Raw genomic sequence first — 20475 nt, forward strand, 5'->3', positions numbered from 1 at the left:
TCCTGCCCATCCGATGAAGAGAAGAGTACGGAGGGGGTGTCTACGAGGTGTTATTTGTGTAATCGGATTGATTGTGTTGCTTTTGGTTTCAGTGTTGGTTCTTTCTCTTGTATTCATTGTATAGGGAAATCGTAATGTTGACTCGCTTTAGTATACAAGCTAGTCCTGGTAAGAAAAGCCATTTGCGTGATTCTGTACTAGTAATTTGTTCTATTTATACTAGGTGATTCCATCTATTCGAAAGACAGATAAGTCTTTGACTCTCGTAGCGGCATCAGAGTAAGTGGGTTTTCGTTTTCATGATTGTATAGTCTCTCTCAGATTGATAGACTCAATTATGTAGTAGTAGCATGGATGGGGTATTAATGTATCTCAATTTTGACATCTAGAGAGATATCTGTGGGCGTTTGTGTGTTTCCAAAAGAGACGGATTACTATAGTGATGTTATAAAGGGACTCTACTTCCCTTCTCGTGTTCAAGTAAATGTACTGCGAACAAAGAATTATGCTTTTCCTATCAACGAACTTCGGAATTTGGCGATTGATCACGCCTCTTCTACACATGTATTCGTTTCGGATGCAGATGTCATTCCATCGCGTATTCAATTCATCTTTCTTCTAATATAGCTAATCTGCAAGAATCGTTTTTAACTCTTCCAAATTATATTCTACGTGATAGTAACCATGCGTTAATTGTGCCACTATTTGAAACTCCTTTCAAATCTCTTCCTTGTAGTCCATGGTTTGAATGTATCGAAGAGTATTTCTCTTTCTTCTGTATGATCTAGAACCGAGGTTTATACACGTCTCTCAAAACAAGATCTCCGTTGGTGTCTGCAGTTTGGAGGCTGCAAAAATCTTGGTATGAAGGATTTTAATGTATTTACTAGAAATACAACTTACATCTAGAAATTCGTTGATGCTTCGTGGGATTCCCTTCCTCTTTCAAACTACTCGACTCCTTTGTTCTGTTGGGATAATCCTAACCAAGAACCGTATATTGTGAAAGGCGTCTATTATGAATAGTTTTCTTATTGTCGCCAAAACTCCCGAATTACCGCGGTTTACTCCATCATTTATTGATTATGGATATAATCGTATGGAGTGGGTCGCACATCTCCGGTATGCTGGATATCGTTTTTCTGTTCTCTCTCAAGCTTGGGGTTTTCATCTTCGGCATGAAAAGTTGCAGACATTCTCTGACAATGATGTTTAGATCCTTCTATGCCTTAAAATCGAGAGAGAAGAGCGATCCAACCAAGGGAAAACGAGGTGGTCCAGACACCGCAAAGATGTTTGAAAAAGTGTTGCGGAAGTTTGAAGCAGAATACTCGGATGTGAGTCGAATACCCATGTGTTCATCAGTCCAACCAACTGTGGAAACTCGGAGCCCAGTCAAAAGTGGAAGAAAACGTATTTCGAGGTACAAAGTGAAGCGATAACAACGTGTGTATTTAGAAACAGATTGTTTACTGATCAAATACAATTCGTTTCATAGTCATTTCCATTGCATCTCCTAACTCTATTCTTCATTCTCTTTATCATTACTCACTCTCACACTCTATCTTCTCATTGTGAGTCACTTCCAAATAATATTTGATCTTCGGTTCTGTTCCACTCGTACGAAGGGTTAAACACGCCCCATTTGTAAACTCAAATGTAATCATTTGACTTGAAGGATCCACAGGAAGAACTGCTCTTTGATCCTCTTGGACACTATCAAACCCTGTAGTCAGATCACGAATTGATTTTACTGGGTAAGAACCCATCTGGAATCTATCCCTTATCATCGTTTCCCACAAATACAAGTAATTCCCCTGATTACGTAATCTTTCAAATACTTCGTCTGTGTACAACTTATCATGACTAATCACATAGCCATTACGTGTAGTAAAATAACCACAAACCGAATAGCTACAGATAAATCCCCGTTCCCATTCATCTTACATTTCAGCCAAATATTCAACTAATCCACTTCCTGAAGCCACCAAATCACTAATAATCTCACACATTTTCGCAGTAGCAGAAACCCCATCCTTATCTCTCAATACACCTCCAACAGCATAGCCAATGGCCTCTTCATAGGTAACCATTGGCACATATCCATTCTCTTCCAGCTCAGCCTGACGATTTCCCATCCACTTAAAGCCAGTCAGTGTTTGATCGCAACGAACTCCGAAATGCTCTCCAATCTTCAGCAGAAGACGGCTACTCACCACACTGTTGATTAAACAACGTTTCTCACCTTCACTGTGTGAACACATATAGTATCCAAAAATAGCTCCGATTTCGTCACCCTTAAAAACATGCCACTACAATCAATCCATCCAATAAGATCTACTCCATTACTAGTTTTCTGACAGCAAATGAAACGATCTGCATCCGGATCGGTTGCCATCACATACTCAATTCCTTCTTTGTCAGCCATCTTCATAGCCAGATCAAGAGCTCCCTTTTCTTCTGGATTTGGGAATGAAACAGTTGGGAAACTTGGATCAGGATTAATCTGTTCATTGACAATAGCCACTTCAGGCAGATGGAAATGATGCAACAATTCTTTTACATATCGATAACCGACTCCATGCATTGCAGTATACATAATTCGAGGACATTTCTGGAAATGAGTCAATACCTTCAGTTTCTCACATTGTTCATTTCATCCGAATTCTTATGAAGCACCTTCACAGTATGACTCATATACTTTTGAATAGCTTCGTCTGTCACATCCACAACTTCTGGTACAGGAAGAGTAGCATAGGAACACCAGGGCTTTAAGTTCTTTGTGATTGCATTTGAAATACCAATGTCATGAGGAGGAATGATCTGACAAGCATTTTCCCAGTAGATCTTGTAGCCATTATCGGCAGCAGGATTATGGGATGCTGTAATCATAATTCCAGCACAACAATGGTATTCTGATATCACAAAAGGCTACAAGTCTCAGAAATGAATAAAGGCCAACAACTAAAGGAGTAAATGCAAATTGGTGGAATGCATAAACCTTGATTCCCTTCTGAGAGAAGACTTTAACCGTAATGTCAAAGAAGGATTTGGATGACAAATCACCGTATGCACGATGGTCATAGCCAACAACAACTCCACGGCTTTTGGCTTCTTCTCCAAATGTGTCAAGAAGATACTCGCTCAATCCCTGTCATTACCAATATTTCCAAATCCTTACTTGGGCAGTTTGTAGCACAACAAGGTCATTCATACAACTATATCCTGCTCCCATTCTTCCACGTAATCCTGATTCTCACATTTGTCAATAACGTATACCCGCTGTTCCAAACACAAGGCGATTCATAATCCGTATACGGAGATCTTCCCATCTCTCCTCCTTTATGAGTGTAGCAATCTCCTCTCTTGTCGAATCAACCGGATCCCATTGGACATATTCTTCAGATTTGCTTCGTATCTCTTCAATTGTAGCCATTCTTCGTTTAGATTGTATTTGGGCATTGCGGAATTCGGTGTCGCATCCCCAGATTCCTTTCTTGTCGCATTATCGCATATGCCTCGTATTCCCATTCAAGGAGCAATTCCACAGGATTTCTCATGGTTTTGTGAACCATCGAACTACCGTGTTGAACAGGATAAGATCATTATCTGTCCTGACAGTGGAAGTGACTTTTGGCAACGAACTCATTATGGATTTCGTAATAACAATGGTCATTGTCTGTGGACAAAAAGATCAGGAGACTTCATTCTTCAAACTCATGTCAAGTACGAACCAAAGCACCGTTTCGATCAAGCAGGACTCATTGTTTATTTTACGGAAGATTTTTGGGTGAAATGTTCTGTGGAACACGAACCCGATGCTCCGTTCAATCTGGGATCTGTTGTTACAAATCTTGGGTACTCTGACTGGGCTACTCAACCCTTTTCAAAGCAAATCGTTGATATGGAATTTATGATCAAGCATGTGAAGCAGGACTTTGAGATTTATTGTCGTGAATATGGAACGGATCGTTGGCAACAGCTGCGTATCAGCCGACTTGAATTACCCTTAGATACAGTTTTCCAGGTTGGGATCTATGCTTGTAGCCCTCAAGAAGGTGGGTTTGAAGCAGTATTTGATTCTATTATCATTGATAATTCGATTCTTTGTATCAACAAACACTTGTATGTCTCCGAGTTACGTTCAATCACGATTCTCACTTTGGTATCTTTTCTACGTCTTAGTCACTATTCACATCTAGACCCTCTGTTCTGAAGAATGATATCTCTTTCCCGATTCTTTCCAATCAACTCCAGACACTCTTGATACACTTGCTTATACGCAATCCCATTTGTTTCAAAGACATTCTCTTGAATTATTCATTTATAATGATACTTCTGTATTATGAAGGGCCGTATTTAGGATGCAACCCTTTCGTTTCCAAGATACTCTGTCTTTATCTTCATAACAATCGCCATAGTACGAAGCATGGATTTCCCTGATTGATAACATTCAGTATATCTTCTACGATCGCAACACATCTGAGCCATTATCAAGTTTGTTGCCTCGTTCATAATCTAGATAGTGTGTCAACTCATGGCATAACACATTTTCCAACTAGCCATATTCACACACGAGTATCCTTACTTCGGTATCCGTTTCAATCTGGTCTTCACAGATACCAATATATGGAGGATCTGCATCAAAATAACCACGAAATATTGAACTTCCATCTAGTCATCAACATTCAGTGCACAAACTAACGGCGACCACATTTCTGACATTTGATATGAACTTCGTCAATTCCCTAAAATACATTTTTGCAGTTTTAATACGTTTTCTTCCAGAAGATGAAGGATGTCCTGGGTTTTCCGGGAATTCCGTATTCTCTCTTCTGTAACTTCCATATATCAAGACAAAGCCACAAGAACGAACAAGATTCTTGCCTAACAAACACAATACTCCACAAAATCCTCAGCTTCTCGCTGAGGCGGAAACCCCATATCCTGTAACAACTTATGATATTCTCGTGTATACTTCCCTTCAGCATTGCGTATCGTTACTTTCTTGATCTCATAATCTTTCCATTGCTGACTCTTTTCAAGGACTGCAATCACAAATAATGGCCGTTTTCCCTCCTTTGGAATGAAATCCCATCTCTCTACAACACGCATGCCATTCACTTTACAACTTTCATCAATTCGTTTTTGTCCTAATGCACTCTCCACAACCACAAATCGACCCTGATCCTTTAAATAGCGATGTGCAGCTTCTATATATGCTTCCACACCTCCACGAAACTCAAATAAGCAAGCTTTCTGATCTACTTTGGCACTCAATGCCCCTTCTCCTTCCTTGAAGTATGGAGGTGTTCCCGTGATCACATCAAACTTTGAATTCTCTGGTAGAATGCCCTTATCACGAAGATCACCATTGTATACCTTCATTCGTGCCTCTGCTCCATTGAATCGGATGGATCGACTTGCTAGTCCACAACTGATCTTTTGAGCTTCAATTCCTACAGACTGGAGATCTGGATACTTCCAACCAACCATCATCAAGACCGATCCCAAACCACAGCCCATATCCAGATGTGAAGATACTTCGATTCCTCTAGAACGCAAAGATGCAATTTCACGGCAAGCAACCCAGGCTGTTGTAACATCATCAGTACTAAAGCGATGTCCACCTTGTTTCTGGAATATCTTCCACTTACCGACAAGAGAGCATAATGCTTCTCCGTTTTTCGGTTGCAAGTCATCACTTGAGACATTCTCAGCATGATTCGGTCCAGGAATTATCCATCCCTCAGGCCATCTACTTAGTTATTATGGGTTAGTACATCTAAACCTCCTTTCAGGCATAATCACTCCAGGTTTGTTAAAGACGTTTCGGCGCTTTGCACATTCAATTATTCGATTACCTTCGCATACTGGACACACTATTCTCTTCTTCTTCACTTCACTACATGTTAACATTCCTCCAAACGAACTACATGATCCCTTCTCCTTTACACTTCCAACAGTATGACCCATTATGAAGATCTGTTCCTGGAGGTGGTTCTTGACTAGTTTGTCATGAAACTCTCAACAGATAGTACATGTCTCGCAACTCTTCATTGTCGCTCATTTCATTTCTTAGTGAACAAACAAATGAGGGTTCATCCTCATGTAATAACAACAACTCTTCTAGTTCCTCTAGATTCTCTGGCTGGAAATGAATTTCATTATCTACAGGTTCATATATCTTGTTGCGGATATTCTCTCGCTCCTTCTCTAATCGCATATCTTCATTGTATTTGGTAATTTCACGGACTACACATCACGTTCATCAATAACTCCTACTCTCTTCTTTTAAGATTTGTTTGGGTGTCAATTTTCGCACCGAAGCTAGACCATGAACGAGCTTATTATGTTTTCGTTCTAGCCGCCGTAGATATAAGACACTTCTCACATCCGGAATCTCCCATGGTCGTTTCTCAAAACGAACCTCATTTATATCAAACTCTGCTTTGGTTGGATCATACACAAATCCTTCTTTCTTTGTGAAGTCGGTCAATGGCCCAAAGTCATCATCCGTAATAATTATATTTTCTTTCTTCTTTTTTCCATGTTTTTTCTTCTTCTTGTGTACTTTTGTTGGAATTGAAGGATCCACAATTGATTGTTGTTTTTCAGATCCCTTCACAGGTTGTTCCATCTCCTTTACCATTTCTCCACTCCCACAGGATTCATTCTCTTCCTGATCACCAATTGTTGTAGCAGCAACACTAGAACAACTAGCGGCATGGGTACTATCTGTAGGAGTCTGTGTAGACTCACGAACAGTTAATTCCATCTCACTTTAAAGAATGAGTAACAAACACACCAAAGAAACTAAGTTACTTCGCAGTAGCTTCAATAACATAACGGAACAAAATATTAGCATCCTCTTCTTCAAATGGATACCACATCACGTAATTCACTCCCCACAAATTATTTACTAACATTGTGCTAACACCATAGTTCATATCGGGAGTATTGAATGGGCATGGGAATCCTGTAGGTTTTCCAGTAATCGCAATTCCAGCATCAACAGAATGAACAATAAGAGAAGCGTTTTCATATGAATACTCAAATCCATCGAGTATACCCTGCTGATGAGCATTTCCACGCCGTGCTTGCATATCCATCTGATTCGCCTGCACCTTCTCTCCCAGCTTATCAACCTTCCATCCATCCAAATTGGTATCATTCTTGTGAGGAATCACATTGAATATCGTGAACATGGACTCTGGAATACGAGTTGCCGTCTTATTCAGCAACTACAGAATAAGAGACAATTTCTGGAATTACAATCGTATTGAGATTGATGGAATTGGTACCTCCTTTTGTTTTTAATGTGATGTAGATCTTTTCAGGAGTTCCATACAGCACATGGAAATCAGACTCGAAAGTGATCAGAATCACAATCTCCGAGGCCTCAGCTGTCTGTCGCACCCAAGCTCCTTGGAACTGACCAAATACCTATCAATTATCACTTTTCTCCTCATCTACAGTCGCACTTAGATTGTGTACTTCCTCCAAATGGGGCTTGCCAAAATCTTGGGGTCCCCATTCATTCCAGACAATGAAGTATTCTTGGAGATATCTACTTCTCATTGGAGGAAAAAACATACTTATCATAATCCTTCTTGCTGTATATATCATACTGGAAGAGTGCTAATGCATGTTTATCATCACACCACTCTCGTCCATTCGGATCCTTCAATCGAATGATGGCTCCCGTTGTACGAGAGATAGAGAGGATGAAGTCACCAAATGTTAGATCCTCCAACTCATCAAGACGTGTGAAGTCAGTCAGATCAGGTTCCTCTGCCTATTCCTTATTCACCTACTCATCTTGCTACAATCATAGCCTTCAATTCACGATTAATATACTGACGAAGTGGATGATCTCGCAAAGCCTCAAGTGGAGCATCAAATCCCCATCGACGCTGCTCTTGCCACGTGGCAACAGTATTGATATAATTCTGTTTCTTCTCAACCAAACATCTGTGGAATGCGTCCTATATCTCACACTCTTCATTGACTACTACATTCGTCCAGTTCTCTGTATCATGAAGGAAACTCTTGATATCTCCACCCCAAGTATGCTCTCCATTCAACAGATACAAACGACTGAAATTGTAATAACGACTCTCATTCACATCACATTCTCCTGAAGCTTCACAAGAAGTTCGTAAAGCATTGATACGACGCATCATGGCCAGCTAGGAATTATTCCTTCTCTTCATTTCGGTTACCTTCTTAGGATCACTTGCACAACCATAAACCCATGTGTCACCAATCTCTCCAGTCAGAATAGGTAAACTGGACGGATTCTGATTAACATATTCGGCTGCTCCAACCAGAAACTCATCAAAACTGGAAGCAACCACTTCAGCGCCAGGGAAGAAGTTCTTGGCAGCGTTGAAAATAGTGGATAACCAGCCACTCTGATAAGGTCCTTGATTATCGTCATTAAACGCAACAAGCATGGCTTCACTGTACCCTGGAATAACCACCATTTCCTTAAAATGAGAGATTCCTCTCAGATTTACATCAAAGGTATGCCAGCCACCATATCCATTACGATGATTTAGATTGAGAATCATTTCACCGCTAACAGGATCCTTCCATTGATAGATATTTGGGACATTCGGTGGTTGACTCACTACATTCACACCTTGTCGTGGAATGAAGGTAGCAACAAAAAGAATGATGAAAGGATATGGAAAGCAATTATACCATTCTTCTTCAAAATGGGAATAGCACTCGATGTAGTTCCAGGTACCTATGGTCTAGAGGAGTATCGACAACATACATCGTTTTGACTGATAAAATGAGAGTCTGTTTTGTTGAAACGATGCTTTAGGCCATTGGACAGTTGAATACCAAAACGAATGGAAGACCTAGATAAAACACAACGATTGGCCTCACTCGTCCATAATTTCTAATTCAGCAACATGAGGGAATGCATGCCAAGTAATCCATTCCTTCTCAATACATGTGTTCATTGTTTGGATTTGTTCCTATCTCTGATATCATTCTAATAAACCGTACTTCATTAGGGCAGTGAAGTCCTAAACCAGGCGGACAGTCATAGAAAAGTGAGATCAACCAAGCCTGTGTAGTAAACTTCATTTGAACTACACCACCGGCTTTAACATAATCCATAGCATCCTACAAAGTAAGTACCGGGTCAAAAGACACAATACTTTATAGACACGAGGATAAATCTCATCAAAGTAACGATTTACAATATTGACAGTTGTATCAACAAATCCTGCATCAAAATGGCAACCATGAATAACGTGAACCTTCGTTACGTTGGCCATTCCCATGTTTGGGTAAAAACAACTTACATCAGCTCCCTCCTTGTAGCAACAACCTCTATCAAGGCACATCTGCTTCGAAATATCTAATATATTGGATCTAAGCACGATTTGTCTTACCCTTAAAGCCACAAACAACGGGGTTTTGGATATCGCATTGCATTTCTGCTAGTACAATGCATACGAAAATCAAAGCAACGAAAGACTTCATTACAGAATATGCGAGAAAAAACAAACGAAACACTAAAACAAAATCTTCCCGATTTCTGTCTCGTGTGAAATACAATTGTGTTGCATAAGTGATATTCATCGATTTCCATCATCAAACACGTAATACCCTCAAATTACAAAAGATCATCATCTTCCTCTACTTGTTCCAGTTCCTTCCTTTTATCCTATTGGTTACTCTTTTCAGGAAGATATACTTGCAAGTAGTGGCATAATGCATCTAACTGTTTCACTTGGGCTAGTGCTTTCTTCAGTTCTTTTTTTACTGAAGCCAACTATGCTAACATGATCTCCACACCTCTACTTCAACACTCAGTTCATCAATCCGAAGGTTTTTCTTCTTCAATTCGGCCTTCTTCTCTCCCATGAGACCTTCGTATTGTTTGACAAGGGCTGACAACTTATCTCGATGTTCTTTGAGAGCCGTGATCATCGTTCCCTGTTTTTCCATCAAAGTCCGATATTCTGAGACAGCCTTGCGTAAATCCTCTGCATCTTTTGCCTTTTCCGCCAATGAATCCATATATCCTTTCATTTCATCCATCTGTTTTTCGTAAAGACTCTATCCATGGTCATCCTCCTCATTTCCTACATTCACTTCTGTTAACTTGGCAATCATCTCCTTACTGATTCGAGCTTGTTCTTGATACTGCTCTAATCTCTGTCTGAATTCCTCTCGAAGAGAACTATTTTCATCTAGCAGCGTCGAATTCGTCTTGGAATTCTCTTCCACCTTTGAATTCAACTCATCCAGAGACATCACGAACTTGTCGATCAACTGTTCCCTATCGGTTACATTCTGCTATCTTTCCTACCGTATCCGTTTCTCTTCCATGATCATGTTTCTCTCCTTTGTTTTCACGAGTTCTAATTCATCGGAAAGTGCCTTATTCAACTCTTGCAGACGACCGATCAATTCACTACTCTTTCCCACTCGTTCTCGCACTAGTGATGACCCAATTACACAACACCCACACTTCTCATTTTCTGTCTTTAGAATCTCCTTTTGTTTAACTTCTTTCGCAATATCACTCTCCAAACAACGCATATACCGAACCTAGAAGACTCAGATGATAAACACGCATGGATACTGCAGAAAAATAAAGGTATCGCAGTAAAGAATTCTTTTCTTCAACACTCAATGGTGACTCATTGATGGCCTGCAACAATGCGGTTTGTTCTTTGCTAAAGACCGACTGTGGAGCTTTTCCTATGCTTTTAGTGGATCGATTTACTCCATACGATCTCCTAGCGTGACTTCATCGATACGAGAGCGCAAGGACGAAATAACTATAAAATCCATGTTATCAGGCATAGTTACTCTGATTCTTCCCCTTATCGGCCATTTGACTTAGAATGCAGAATGAGAATGATGCGATCTTTCTATCAGAATCAAGATACAACCTCTCCAAATTCATTTCTGAACAAGTTATCTGATTATTACCAACACAAGTTGTTCATTTTCCTCAGATAAGGGAGAGGCTTTCACATTGCATTGTTTCACAATAATGAATACTGGTAATTTGATAAGATTTAAATTGATTCTAGGGACTTGGACTGAAGAAGAGCATCAACGTTTTTTGAAAGGAATTGAATTGTACGGAAAGAAATGGTGCGAGGTGGTGAAACTAGTACTTCATGGAAATACATGTCAGTTGTAGATCCCTTCTCGTACACTGAGTCAGGTACGAACACATGCACAGAAATACTTTAACAAGATAGAGAAGGATGTTGGAATGAATTGTATCTGATTATGAATAGAAGAAGAAGGCAGATCTGTATGGCCTATCCAATCCAGAGTAAGTCGTGGAGTTTCAATCCCTAATTTGTAGTGAGAAAAATGAGCCTATGAAATTACGTAAACGACATCGTGTTGATTATGCCCGTTTAAATGGGACTGAATTGGATTCTGACGAGAGTTCAAGAAGTGAGGGGACAAGACATTCCAGGCATAAGGTTCGCGCACATCACCACAAGTTAGAGGTCATTCCTGTTAATAGTCCTCCTGTTACTTGTCCTGTACCATCAGTAACCGCTATGTTAGCGTATCCCATAAGTAATGATTATACATACCCTCCTCGTCCTGTACCTTATTCACCACATGAAACAAACAACATGATGATGACTATTCCATCAACAGTGGCAGTACAATCTAAACCGCCTGTTTCAGGTTTTCGTTCACCTCCATTTCCTGTACCTTTATTGTCTTCTGTACCACCTCAACTATTCTATCCAGTACCAGTAGTACAGTGCCCAGTAATAACAAATATGACAAGTTCATTTACTCCCTCTGTAAAGCAGGATCTTCAGTAACTTTTGAGGATATGTTTGTTGAAATATAACATGAAAGTTTGATTCATAGAAGTTAACAAACAGATTCGAAAGAAGTTCCGCATATGCAGACAAAGAACCTACTGTGTTCTTTTTATTCTTTGTTGGTTTCATCCGGTTTCTCCATATCATCCTTTCCTACTGGCAGAATTGCTACATGTAATCAACCCATAACAAATACGTTTCGACAGATCATTCACCGGAGGTCTGCTATTATAAAGAATAACACCAACAATCGTAATGGCCAAAGCGACGAAATAGATCAAAGTAGGAGGCTATAAAACACATCCAAAACGAACTAATACATCTTCAAAGAAGAAGAACGTGAGAACGGCCGCAATCACATCTGAAGTCAGTAAATGCATATTCAAGACAACAGCATCATTCTTCTGAAGGAATACCTATTTCAGACATCATATCCAATTCTTACTGCTGTAATCACATACATACCAACCAGACAAACCACATATCCCAATAGCAACAATACAACAGAAATACTCCAATCCATAGTGACAAGAGTGGTTCTTTCAACAATCAACAGTTGAACCAATGTCACAACAGATCCACCAATTCCAACCATTCCTAAGAATTCTTTCCAGTCATCATGCTTAACTAAGACTTCCTGACAGATGTTGCTAATAGCATACATGATAGCTGCACCGAGGGCCATTGCATCACCAATCACACGATGAGTTCCTTCATTTGCACTCTTTCTCCAATCATGGACAATCATGATGGCCAAACCAAAGAGACATAGAAAGACGGCAGTATAATGACGCCAATTGAATTTAGAGTGTAGAAACAGCAGAGAGATCACTACCACAGCCGGAATACACATAGCATCACATAACATAATGGAGAGAATAGTCGTGTATTCGTAAGCTTTTACAACAAGGAAGTTTGCCTCAGCATCGATGAATGCAACAATCATATATTTCCACCAAGCAGTCTACAGATAACACCTTATTCCAATTCGTATGTGTAGCTTTGCATTCTTTTTCATTAAACGATGCAGAATGAAGAATGCAAGAACAAAGTAATTCCCAAAATTCTGAGTGAATGCTAAGTACACCTATATATGCTATTTTCCAATAGTCTGTACATTCCTATTTGCGAGAAACTGGGTGAAGATGCTTGTGCAGGCGATACACACCGAAATCGACTACTTTGGATATTACCAAGAACAAACTACTTGTCCGGTGAAGAAAGAACGAACAGGATGCTGGTTTTCAGAAATCATACTCTCCTTTTGCTTTTTCTAGGTTATGGTACTTACAAACAAATCAATTCCCGTGGGAATACAACAAACACTCGAAAAGACTAATGTACATTAATCCATCCATGCATCACGCATGTGCTTGCGATACGCTTCAAACGCACCAAAATAGACAGCACCTGCAGTGGAAACAAGAACAACACGAGTAACCGCTCCTGAGAAGAGTGCTTTGAACCCTTCTTCCTACAGATAAGCCATCCTAAACATTTCTACCCGATAAATCTTCTTGAATGTTTGCATCACAGACAACTTGGCTTGATTCTTCTCACTGGCACTCAACATCATGCGTGTCTTTACAACATCCATAGGTGTTGTGATAAAAGATGCAATTCCTGACGAGAGGAAACCCACAGCCATATTCTCCCATAATGTCATATCATCCATATTTGTAATATTCTAATAATCGTACACTCTTCTCACACCTACTCTCGTTCTCATATAACCCTTACGGAACAACTCATACAGGGTCATCTACAAGTCCAGTATACATTTCAATTCTACTTCAATTGCATCGTAAGGTATATTCTTATACAATAATCCTACATATCCAGCATAGAAAGCCTTGATTCCTCCAGACTATCCAGAATGAAACAATCTGTTGAACCTACCCGATAGATGGATTTGATAGCAAACTTTGTGTTGTAAAAGATGCCCACTTGAAGATGTTGTTTGATCACTTCAAAGGGACTTCGAATGGCCGAGGAAAGTAGCTGAGCTATACGATAAGCATTCTGAAACATTTCTTACCCATCGAAGCCGAAGCCATGTAAACAAATGGAATCAAACTTTCATTCCCATGAACCATTGGTGTCAAATGACGTTTGAAGTACTCATAAATCATCCAGTGAGTACCATACGTTAGAGAAGATCCAACCATAGCAATTCCGAAACCAAGAAAGAGCTTGGAGTTCTTAGCGACTTTAACAGATCCTTTACTTGCTTGCAATCGTCTATATCAATTAAAAAGAACAACATGCACAAACGTCTTCATCGAATCCAATGGAAACAGTGCAAAATCAGAAGTAGGACCTGCGCCCATGCCAGAAAAGAGATTGACTACGAAATTAGAGTTCATGGTTATAACCATACTTAGATCAATCTTTCCCAGTTTATATTTATCCAATTTCGTCGTCTCCTTTGACATTCCGTAGCAGAATGGAAGGAAACCTCGTTTTGATCGTATTCTTTCTCTTTACAAAGAGGCGACAATAACGGGAATCAGGTATTTGTGAAATCATGATTCTTTTGAGAAGTCAATTCTGTATCAGATTCTTTTTGGCATACCCTCATCTTCTTCAGAAACAGAGAGATCATGCAAGGAAATAATCAGACCGTAGGATTGTGTGTTGTAAAGCTAATTCGGCTGTAGGACTATTCATCGTACTATCAGAATCGTCAGCCTTCGACTGGTTGTAATTCCTACTTTTTCTCTTCTTATCCGACAGATGGAGGCCAAACAGACTACTCTTACAATACAGGTGCTTATAACTATGGAGATGCAAACTACAATCAAACAAACCCATCAGCAGTAGGCTCTTCTTCAGACCCATCTGCTCCGATCAGTAAGCTTCTAACCAATTCTTTGTTATTTAATTTAGATAATTACAGCTACCCACCGGCTCAATATCCTCCACAAACAACGGATCCTTCCAAGCGATTTGATAGTAATTATCCTTCAGGCTCTTATGATGCAAATGCATACTATCCTCCTCAGAATACGAAGCCACAGGGACCTGGATCCAATCCTGCTACAACTTCTGCTTCATCCTATGTGGATAACTCACATTCATATGTATCTCCAATGCACACTCCTGCTAATCAAACAAAAGAGACTTCGGGAGACTATTCGAATTACGCCCAAGCTTCCTATCCTCCACAATATGGTACTCCAGGCAATCGTCCTCCTGCTTCTGCACCTCAACCAAATCAACCTTATCCTTCGGATTCGTACCGTTCTCGTCCTGCTTATCCAGGATATGATTACACAACATATTCAAAGCCACAAGCTGCTCCACGGGGATACCCACCACCAGCTGAATACAACTCCTATTCACGATACAATAATCGCGGTTATCCTCCTCCAGCTCCTTCGTACGACCAATATCCTCCACGTTCAGAACCCTACACAGATGTTCGTCGTAGTCAATTTGGTGAGGCACCTCGTTTCACCCGATTTGACGTTCCATCAGATCCCAAGATGTCGACGTATCCTCCTCCTCTCTGGATTGAACCCATAGATCCAAATCCACTTATCCCAAAAACTCACGCGATCGTCGTTCACCTTCTTATCGCCGCTCGCACTCTCGTCACCGATCACCTTCACATCGTCGCTCTCCATCTCGTCGCTCAGGTTCTGACTATGATTCATCCAAACGTCAACGAGTCAGTTCTCCATCTCGTCATCACCACTCTCCTTCGCGTCATCGTTCACATCATCATTCACGTTCTGAATCCCGTTCTCCTTCTCCCGTAGCAGGCGAGTTTGTTCTCATGATGTAACTCATTCATAGTATCATTCCTTCCAGAATCTTCTTCCAGGAACATCGTTGCTACTCTGATCTCCATCGAGACTTCCCCTCGCTTCACATCTGCAAAGATTTCACTCGACTCGTTGCCTGCTGGCAGAATGACGATCAGAGCGAAGTTCCTCTCTTTGGCACTGTCAAACTCACCACACAACATGTACCTGCTGCCACTATGCAGGCCACTGCAGAGGCTTCTTCACTCAACACACCCTATGATGTAGCCAAGGTTCATTTACTCACAGAAGGTATCACACACGAAAACGCCAAGTATCGTATCAATGTGAAATTCGCCTTGTTTTCCGGCATGGATGTGAGTTCACTGGATAAACTTCAGAAGGGTGAAGAGACTTTCAATCATCTCATTCGTTTCCTTGTTATGAAGTCTGCCAATAAAGGTCAAATCTTCCTCTCTGGAGGTGTTTTTGGTTTGGTTAACTCTCTTGAGGATGTGAGTGATGATCTGTTGATTGGAAAAGCGATGTAAGAATCAGTGGCTGATTTGATGGATAGTGAGTATGGTCGTGAGCAACTCCATATAGATCTCTCTCAATGCTCACATTGGATTCGCATGATGGAAGTATGGTATAAGCGAACAGAGACATCTCGTGGTGAGAAGTGTGATTACCAAGAAGTGACGATCGTATTTATGCCAGATATCTGGTCAGGAGCTCCTCTAATCCCTACGCTTCTTGAAGTGGCTCCCAAGTCTGTTGCTACTGAAATGTCGACAGAGGATATCGCAGCTGAAGCAGCGGCTGCTGCTGTTTCAACTATTGAGAATGAGAATCCTTTGAAGGATGAAACCGGAAATGAAGGAGAGAATTCATCTGTCAAGGATGATGAAGCGAAATCGAGTGATATCGTCGCTCTCTCTGCTGAAGACGGTGATTCTGGAAAAGTTCCAGAGGATGAACCATCAGTGAAGCCAGAGGAAATGGAAGAAGAAGACGATGTTCCATTGAGTCGTGAAGGATTGACCATGCTTCGTGTATCGGATCTGAGAATGTTACTGAGGCAACGTGGCTTGGTAACCAGTGTAGATGATGAATGATTGGATCAGTTGTAGGGAAATAAGAAGGAGTTGATTGATCGATTGATGGAGAATGAAGAACAACAGTCAATCCCTCCAGAGTCTGAGAAGGATGCTACACTTCAAGAGATGAATGTTCCAGAATCAGAAACTGATGCTATTCCCTCTATGGAAGCCGCACCGGAGGCTGCATCAGCAGAAGCTGAAGTTACACCTTCTGAAGTTGATGCTAGTATCGAGCAATCTCCTTCTGATGCTAATATTGCACAGCCTACTACGGACACTGCACAGCCTACTGCTGATACAACCCAACCATCGGATCAGCCTATTGGCACCTCAGAACCTGCCCCTGAGACTTCCAATTTGGTCCTTACTCCTCGTGACAATCCTAATGCAGGACTTACAGAAGTGGAGGAAGTGGATAGTTTTGGCCGCATAGTCCATCGAACAGTGAGTCGAGCAGCAACACTATCGGTGATCACAACATTCAATGATACCACGCAGCCCAAAGCAAAGATCCTTTCTCTAGATGGTCTATTGGAATACACCGAGAAGGATATCAGTGAGAAGATTTTTGAAGTATCCCTTCTTGCTGAGACGTTCAAAGATATGATCCTTCTGCGTTTCGCTCGTGTAATCATGCGAGCATTCACTGAAGCTGTTGAAACGAGAATGCAAATTCAGAATCTGGCAGTTGTAGATGAATCGGCAGCGAAGGAACCGATGGAAGAAGGAGAAATCCCAAAACCTACCAAGACGGAAGAGGTGAAAAATGGACCTGTTCCTGTCAAGGTGAATCGAGATATGTATGTGGCTTGTCAGTATTTCGATAAGAAGAATAAGGGCCATTTGTCGCAGAGTGAACTTCTCAACATCCTCTTGGATGCTAATCTCGTTTGTAGTAGAGGAGAAGCAGAAACGATTGTGACTCAGGTTGTTGATGGAGGCAAATTCGAATACCTCAAATTGTTCAAGAGTTTATCTTCGTTGATTGTTTGTTTAGTAGTAGAATCTTTGATTATCAACGATTACGATACTCTCTTGGTGGTTTTCTCATATTAGGAATCCATCCATCATCATTTTATGTAGGTTCGTGATTCAGACATCTCTGAGGACGAGAGTGCTAATTTGTTTTCTAGAAAGATGCCCAGTCTTGATTATTCTCACCCTCGTGAATATGGTCCTGGTTCTCGTTGCTGGTAATTTCTTTGTTATTGGTACATCTGATTTCTAGCCGTGCTTGTGGTAACCGTCGTGGCTTGATCAGAAAGTATGATCTCATGCTTTGTAGACGTTGCTTCCGTGAGCAGGCACCTAAGATTGGTTTTATTCATGTAATCTATGTCCTTTTCACTCTAATTCTCTAGTACCACTAATTTGATGAGTTAACGGATGTCCTTCATAGAATCAGTTTGTTTCATCAAACATGCACAATCCCTAAAGTAATAATCACTCATCATCTGAATTCCAATCTTCCTGCCACTCTCCTTCTCCTTCCTCCCCATTCACAATACCTGCATCAAGCATCTCATTCATCTGCTCTTGGAGAGCAGCAACATCGTCATCGTTCAGCTCAGCAGCATTCATGTTTGGATTCAGTGCCTCCAGGAACAAACGGAGCATATTATGATCTGCTGGCACATTGTTAGGGACTCGCATTCCTGCCAACTGATTCTCCAATTGCTGCTCTAGCTGTTGCTGCCGGAGATCTCCCATGATTTCGTTCATATCAGCAGCTGGAAGTTCATCCGTGAAATCTTAGAATCAACTGACTCCATCAACTCCCACCTGTTGGATCAACCGTAAATAGATTGTCCTCAATTTCAGATACTTGATAAATACGGTCAAAATAGTCCTGTAAAGCGATAAAATCATCCTTGTTTTGTTCGACCATAATTCGCCATGCATCCAACTCGGTAGTTTGGATTGCTTCCGAATAACACTCCATCAATAGGGTCCATGAATCGGAGTGGCTCCATAGCTGAACATCTCGTTGACAGAAGATCTCCAACACCAACTTAGCATTCTCGTCTTCAGGATCCTGAGCGAATAAAGGGAAATTAAGAACCGTTTCTGGTACAAATAGAGAGGAATTCTACAATCACAACACTATTTCATTTCTACCGCATTCTCCTTCATCACCTTTGGCATGCTTGGCCATCGCTTCAGACTCTCTCGAATCTGTTCTCGAGCCCGTTCTGTCTCTCCCTGACGATATAAAGCTAATCCGTAATCAAATCCCCAATTAGGGAGAACGATAATCGGAAGAGGTCCAATTGATAGAGAAGACTCAGCAATGTGAACCAAAGACTGGAACCGCTTGGCTGAAAGGGCCAAGAATGGAATCAGGAGAAGTGTTCCTGTCGGATCCAGTTGAGGGAAAAAGGAGTATAAAATGAGGGAAGTATTCAAAGCTGTATCAAAACAGGACTTCCGATAGGACATCTGGACATACAGTCGTAATGTTTTGTAAATGACCCTAGTTTTTATCGGCTTGATTCATTATTACCGATTCTCTTCTTCAGAATACAAAAACCTAGCCTTTCCAGAAGCGAAATCAAATCGAGGTCCTACCGCCTTCTCAATTATATAAAGACATCTACATTCCATTCAACAACCCAATTAATACTGTCGTAGTATTTCCAGCACATGTTCAGCATCCTTATACATCAACATAATCTGGCACAACTAAACATCACTCAATTGACTCAATTCAACATCAAATGCAACATGTAATAGATAGGGATGTTTCTGATAGAACCGAATGGCCATGTCTCCAATATCCTCGGTTAAATATGTGGTTTTGTACGACTTGTACTCCTCAACTAAATGCTGATATTCTGGAGAAGCATGAATCGAATAAAATACAGCATTAGTATCATAAGTCACGAGACTGCCTTTGTCAAAATTGAAGGGAGTTTCAACAGAGTCGAAACTAAATCCACCACCTACAATGGATGGAGGACGGACATTACTTGGCGATGGAGTGATAAAGATGGATGAGGTGGCTGATCTAGAGAATCACTCTCATTCCACACACAGACCCTGCCATAGCTCTACGAATTGCTCGCTGTCTTTGGCGATAGCCGCGACCCATTGCCTGCTGATTCTACTCCTAACAACTATAAACAATCCCAAACCTCGTCGTTTCCACCAAAACGGGAATTACCCTCTTCTACATCATTCAGCCGTCTACATATTAGCGTAGTTATGAATCCCCACTTCGTGTTGATCTGAAGGATACGACCAAGATCAATCCCACTCATATCTGAAACTTTGTGATCTTCTTCGAATGTTGGTTCTTCCTGCTGCTCAGCAAGCAGAGCATCCAAAAATGCATCCTCCAATTCCTCTTTTGATGGTTCGGGTTTCGTAACTACAGGAACGACCTCAGTAACTTCCTCTGATTCAATGCTTTCTTCTTCCTCATCTTCTTCCTCTTCTTCCGAATCACTGTCCATAAGTGCCTAGAATCACATAGATCCTCTAGAGATACAGAAAATGACACCTTAGTTGGTTCCTCGTAATACTCCTCTTCATCGATATCATCATTTACCTCCTCTGCTTCCCTCTTCTTCTCTTCAATCAGAGCTCTCAATCGAGCAATTTGACGTGCTGACATAGGATGTAATAGATGAATCCTAAGAATAGGGCTCCCAAAATCGGTTCCCCAATCCCACATTCTGTCCAATTTGGTGAAATCATGGCATCGTTGGCTCGTATTATACTGAGAATAACAAGTAGAAGTGACTTCATCCTTTTGGCTGTGGCATTTATTGGATTGGGAAT

At 40.9% G+C, this 20475-nt stretch overlaps 12 protein-coding genes across 12 annotated transcripts; 4 read left to right on the top strand and 8 right to left on the bottom strand.

Moving 5' to 3' along the window:
- Positions 1–134: 134 nt before the first annotated feature.
- JH06_1029 (hypothetical protein) lies at positions 135–1442 on the top strand (the record flags this gene model as incomplete). Its single annotated transcript, XM_014673277.1, has 9 exons — positions 135–194; positions 224–279; positions 312–359; positions 390–598; positions 628–760; positions 789–879; positions 910–995; positions 1027–1185; positions 1217–1442. 9 exons carry the CDS (start codon positions 135–137, stop codon positions 1440–1442), a joined length of 1068 nt encoding a protein of 355 aa, XP_014528763.1.
- A 27-nt stretch (positions 1443–1469) lies between these two features.
- On the bottom strand, positions 1470–3436 carry JH06_1030 (hypothetical protein; the record flags this gene model as incomplete). The annotated part of the gene is made up of 9 exons (XM_014673278.1): positions 1470–1522; positions 1553–1776; positions 1807–1914; positions 1948–2312; positions 2342–2614; positions 2647–2931; positions 2966–3151; positions 3182–3249; positions 3280–3436. 9 exons carry the CDS (start codon positions 3434–3436, stop codon positions 1470–1472), a joined length of 1719 nt encoding a protein of 572 aa, XP_014528764.1.
- A 78-nt stretch (positions 3437–3514) lies between these two features.
- JH06_1031 (hypothetical protein) lies at positions 3515–4216 on the top strand (the record flags this gene model as incomplete). Its single annotated transcript, XM_014673279.1, has 1 exon — positions 3515–4216. One exon carries the CDS (start codon positions 3515–3517, stop codon positions 4214–4216), a length of 702 nt encoding a protein of 233 aa, XP_014528765.1.
- Positions 4217–4465: 249 nt separating this feature from the next.
- Positions 4466–5714, bottom strand: JH06_1032 (methyltransferase; the record flags this gene model as incomplete). The annotated part of the gene is given in 5 exon segments (XM_014673280.1): positions 4466–4558; positions 4589–4674; positions 4702–4882; positions 4897–5637; positions 5658–5714. The coding sequence occupies 5 exon segments, from the start codon at positions 5712–5714 to the stop codon at positions 4466–4468; spliced, it is 1158 nt and encodes a 385-aa protein (XP_014528766.1).
- A 1735-nt stretch (positions 5715–7449) lies between these two features.
- On the bottom strand, positions 7450–9507 carry JH06_1033 (glycoside hydrolase; the record flags this gene model as incomplete). Its single annotated transcript, XM_014673281.1, has 10 exons — positions 7450–7570; positions 7599–7798; positions 7830–7988; positions 8019–8192; positions 8226–8492; positions 8523–8762; positions 8786–8830; positions 9025–9144; positions 9180–9382; positions 9417–9507. The coding sequence occupies 10 exons, from the start codon at positions 9505–9507 to the stop codon at positions 7450–7452; spliced, it is 1620 nt and encodes a 539-aa protein (XP_014528767.1).
- Positions 9508–9804: 297 nt separating this feature from the next.
- JH06_1034 (hypothetical protein) lies at positions 9805–10572 on the bottom strand (the record flags this gene model as incomplete). The annotated part of the gene is made up of 4 exons (XM_014673282.1): positions 9805–10086; positions 10117–10309; positions 10340–10469; positions 10500–10572. 4 exons carry the CDS (start codon positions 10570–10572, stop codon positions 9805–9807), a joined length of 678 nt encoding a protein of 225 aa, XP_014528768.1.
- A 460-nt stretch (positions 10573–11032) lies between these two features.
- On the top strand, positions 11033–11327 carry JH06_1035 (hypothetical protein; the record flags this gene model as incomplete). Its single annotated transcript, XM_014673283.1, has 3 exons — positions 11033–11155; positions 11186–11254; positions 11286–11327. 3 exons carry the CDS (start codon positions 11033–11035, stop codon positions 11325–11327), a joined length of 234 nt encoding a protein of 77 aa, XP_014528769.1.
- A 622-nt stretch (positions 11328–11949) lies between these two features.
- Positions 11950–12786, bottom strand: JH06_1036 (hypothetical protein; the record flags this gene model as incomplete). The annotated part of the gene is made up of 4 exons (XM_014673284.1): positions 11950–12008; positions 12037–12130; positions 12161–12256; positions 12286–12786. The coding sequence occupies 4 exons, from the start codon at positions 12784–12786 to the stop codon at positions 11950–11952; spliced, it is 750 nt and encodes a 249-aa protein (XP_014528770.1).
- A 399-nt stretch (positions 12787–13185) lies between these two features.
- Positions 13186–14206, bottom strand: JH06_1037 (s-adenosylmethionine mitochondrial carrier protein; the record flags this gene model as incomplete). The annotated part of the gene is made up of 7 exons (XM_014673285.1): positions 13186–13314; positions 13345–13527; positions 13558–13602; positions 13633–13707; positions 13788–13846; positions 13918–14081; positions 14115–14206. 7 exons carry the CDS (start codon positions 14204–14206, stop codon positions 13186–13188), a joined length of 747 nt encoding a protein of 248 aa, XP_014528771.1.
- A 237-nt stretch (positions 14207–14443) lies between these two features.
- On the top strand, positions 14444–18053 carry JH06_1038 (40S ribosomal protein S29-like protein; the record flags this gene model as incomplete). The annotated part of the gene is made up of 9 exons (XM_014673286.1): positions 14444–14464; positions 14501–15600; positions 15642–16136; positions 16167–16692; positions 16723–17672; positions 17693–17771; positions 17800–17885; positions 17921–17956; positions 17978–18053. 9 exons carry the CDS (start codon positions 14444–14446, stop codon positions 18051–18053), a joined length of 3369 nt encoding a protein of 1122 aa, XP_014528772.1.
- Positions 18054–18135: 82 nt separating this feature from the next.
- JH06_1039 (hypothetical protein) lies at positions 18136–19131 on the bottom strand (the record flags this gene model as incomplete). Its single annotated transcript, XM_014673287.1, has 3 exons — positions 18136–18443; positions 18475–18781; positions 18811–19131. 3 exons carry the CDS (start codon positions 19129–19131, stop codon positions 18136–18138), a joined length of 936 nt encoding a protein of 311 aa, XP_014528773.1.
- A 60-nt stretch (positions 19132–19191) lies between these two features.
- On the bottom strand, positions 19192–20308 carry JH06_1040 (hypothetical protein; the record flags this gene model as incomplete). Its single annotated transcript, XM_014673288.1, is given in 7 exon segments — positions 19192–19285; positions 19316–19365; positions 19381–19699; positions 19725–19795; positions 19827–19878; positions 19909–20153; positions 20183–20308. The coding sequence occupies 7 exon segments, from the start codon at positions 20306–20308 to the stop codon at positions 19192–19194; spliced, it is 957 nt and encodes a 318-aa protein (XP_014528774.1).
- Positions 20309–20475: the final 167 nt, after the last annotated feature.

The sequence above is a fragment of the Blastocystis sp. subtype 4 genome (assembly GCF_000743755.1).
Source record: "Blastocystis sp. subtype 4 strain WR1 chromosome Unknown seqid_0049, whole genome shotgun sequence".
In the NCBI taxonomy this organism is placed as follows: Eukaryota; class Bigyra; order Opalinata; family Blastocystidae; genus Blastocystis; species Blastocystis sp. subtype 4.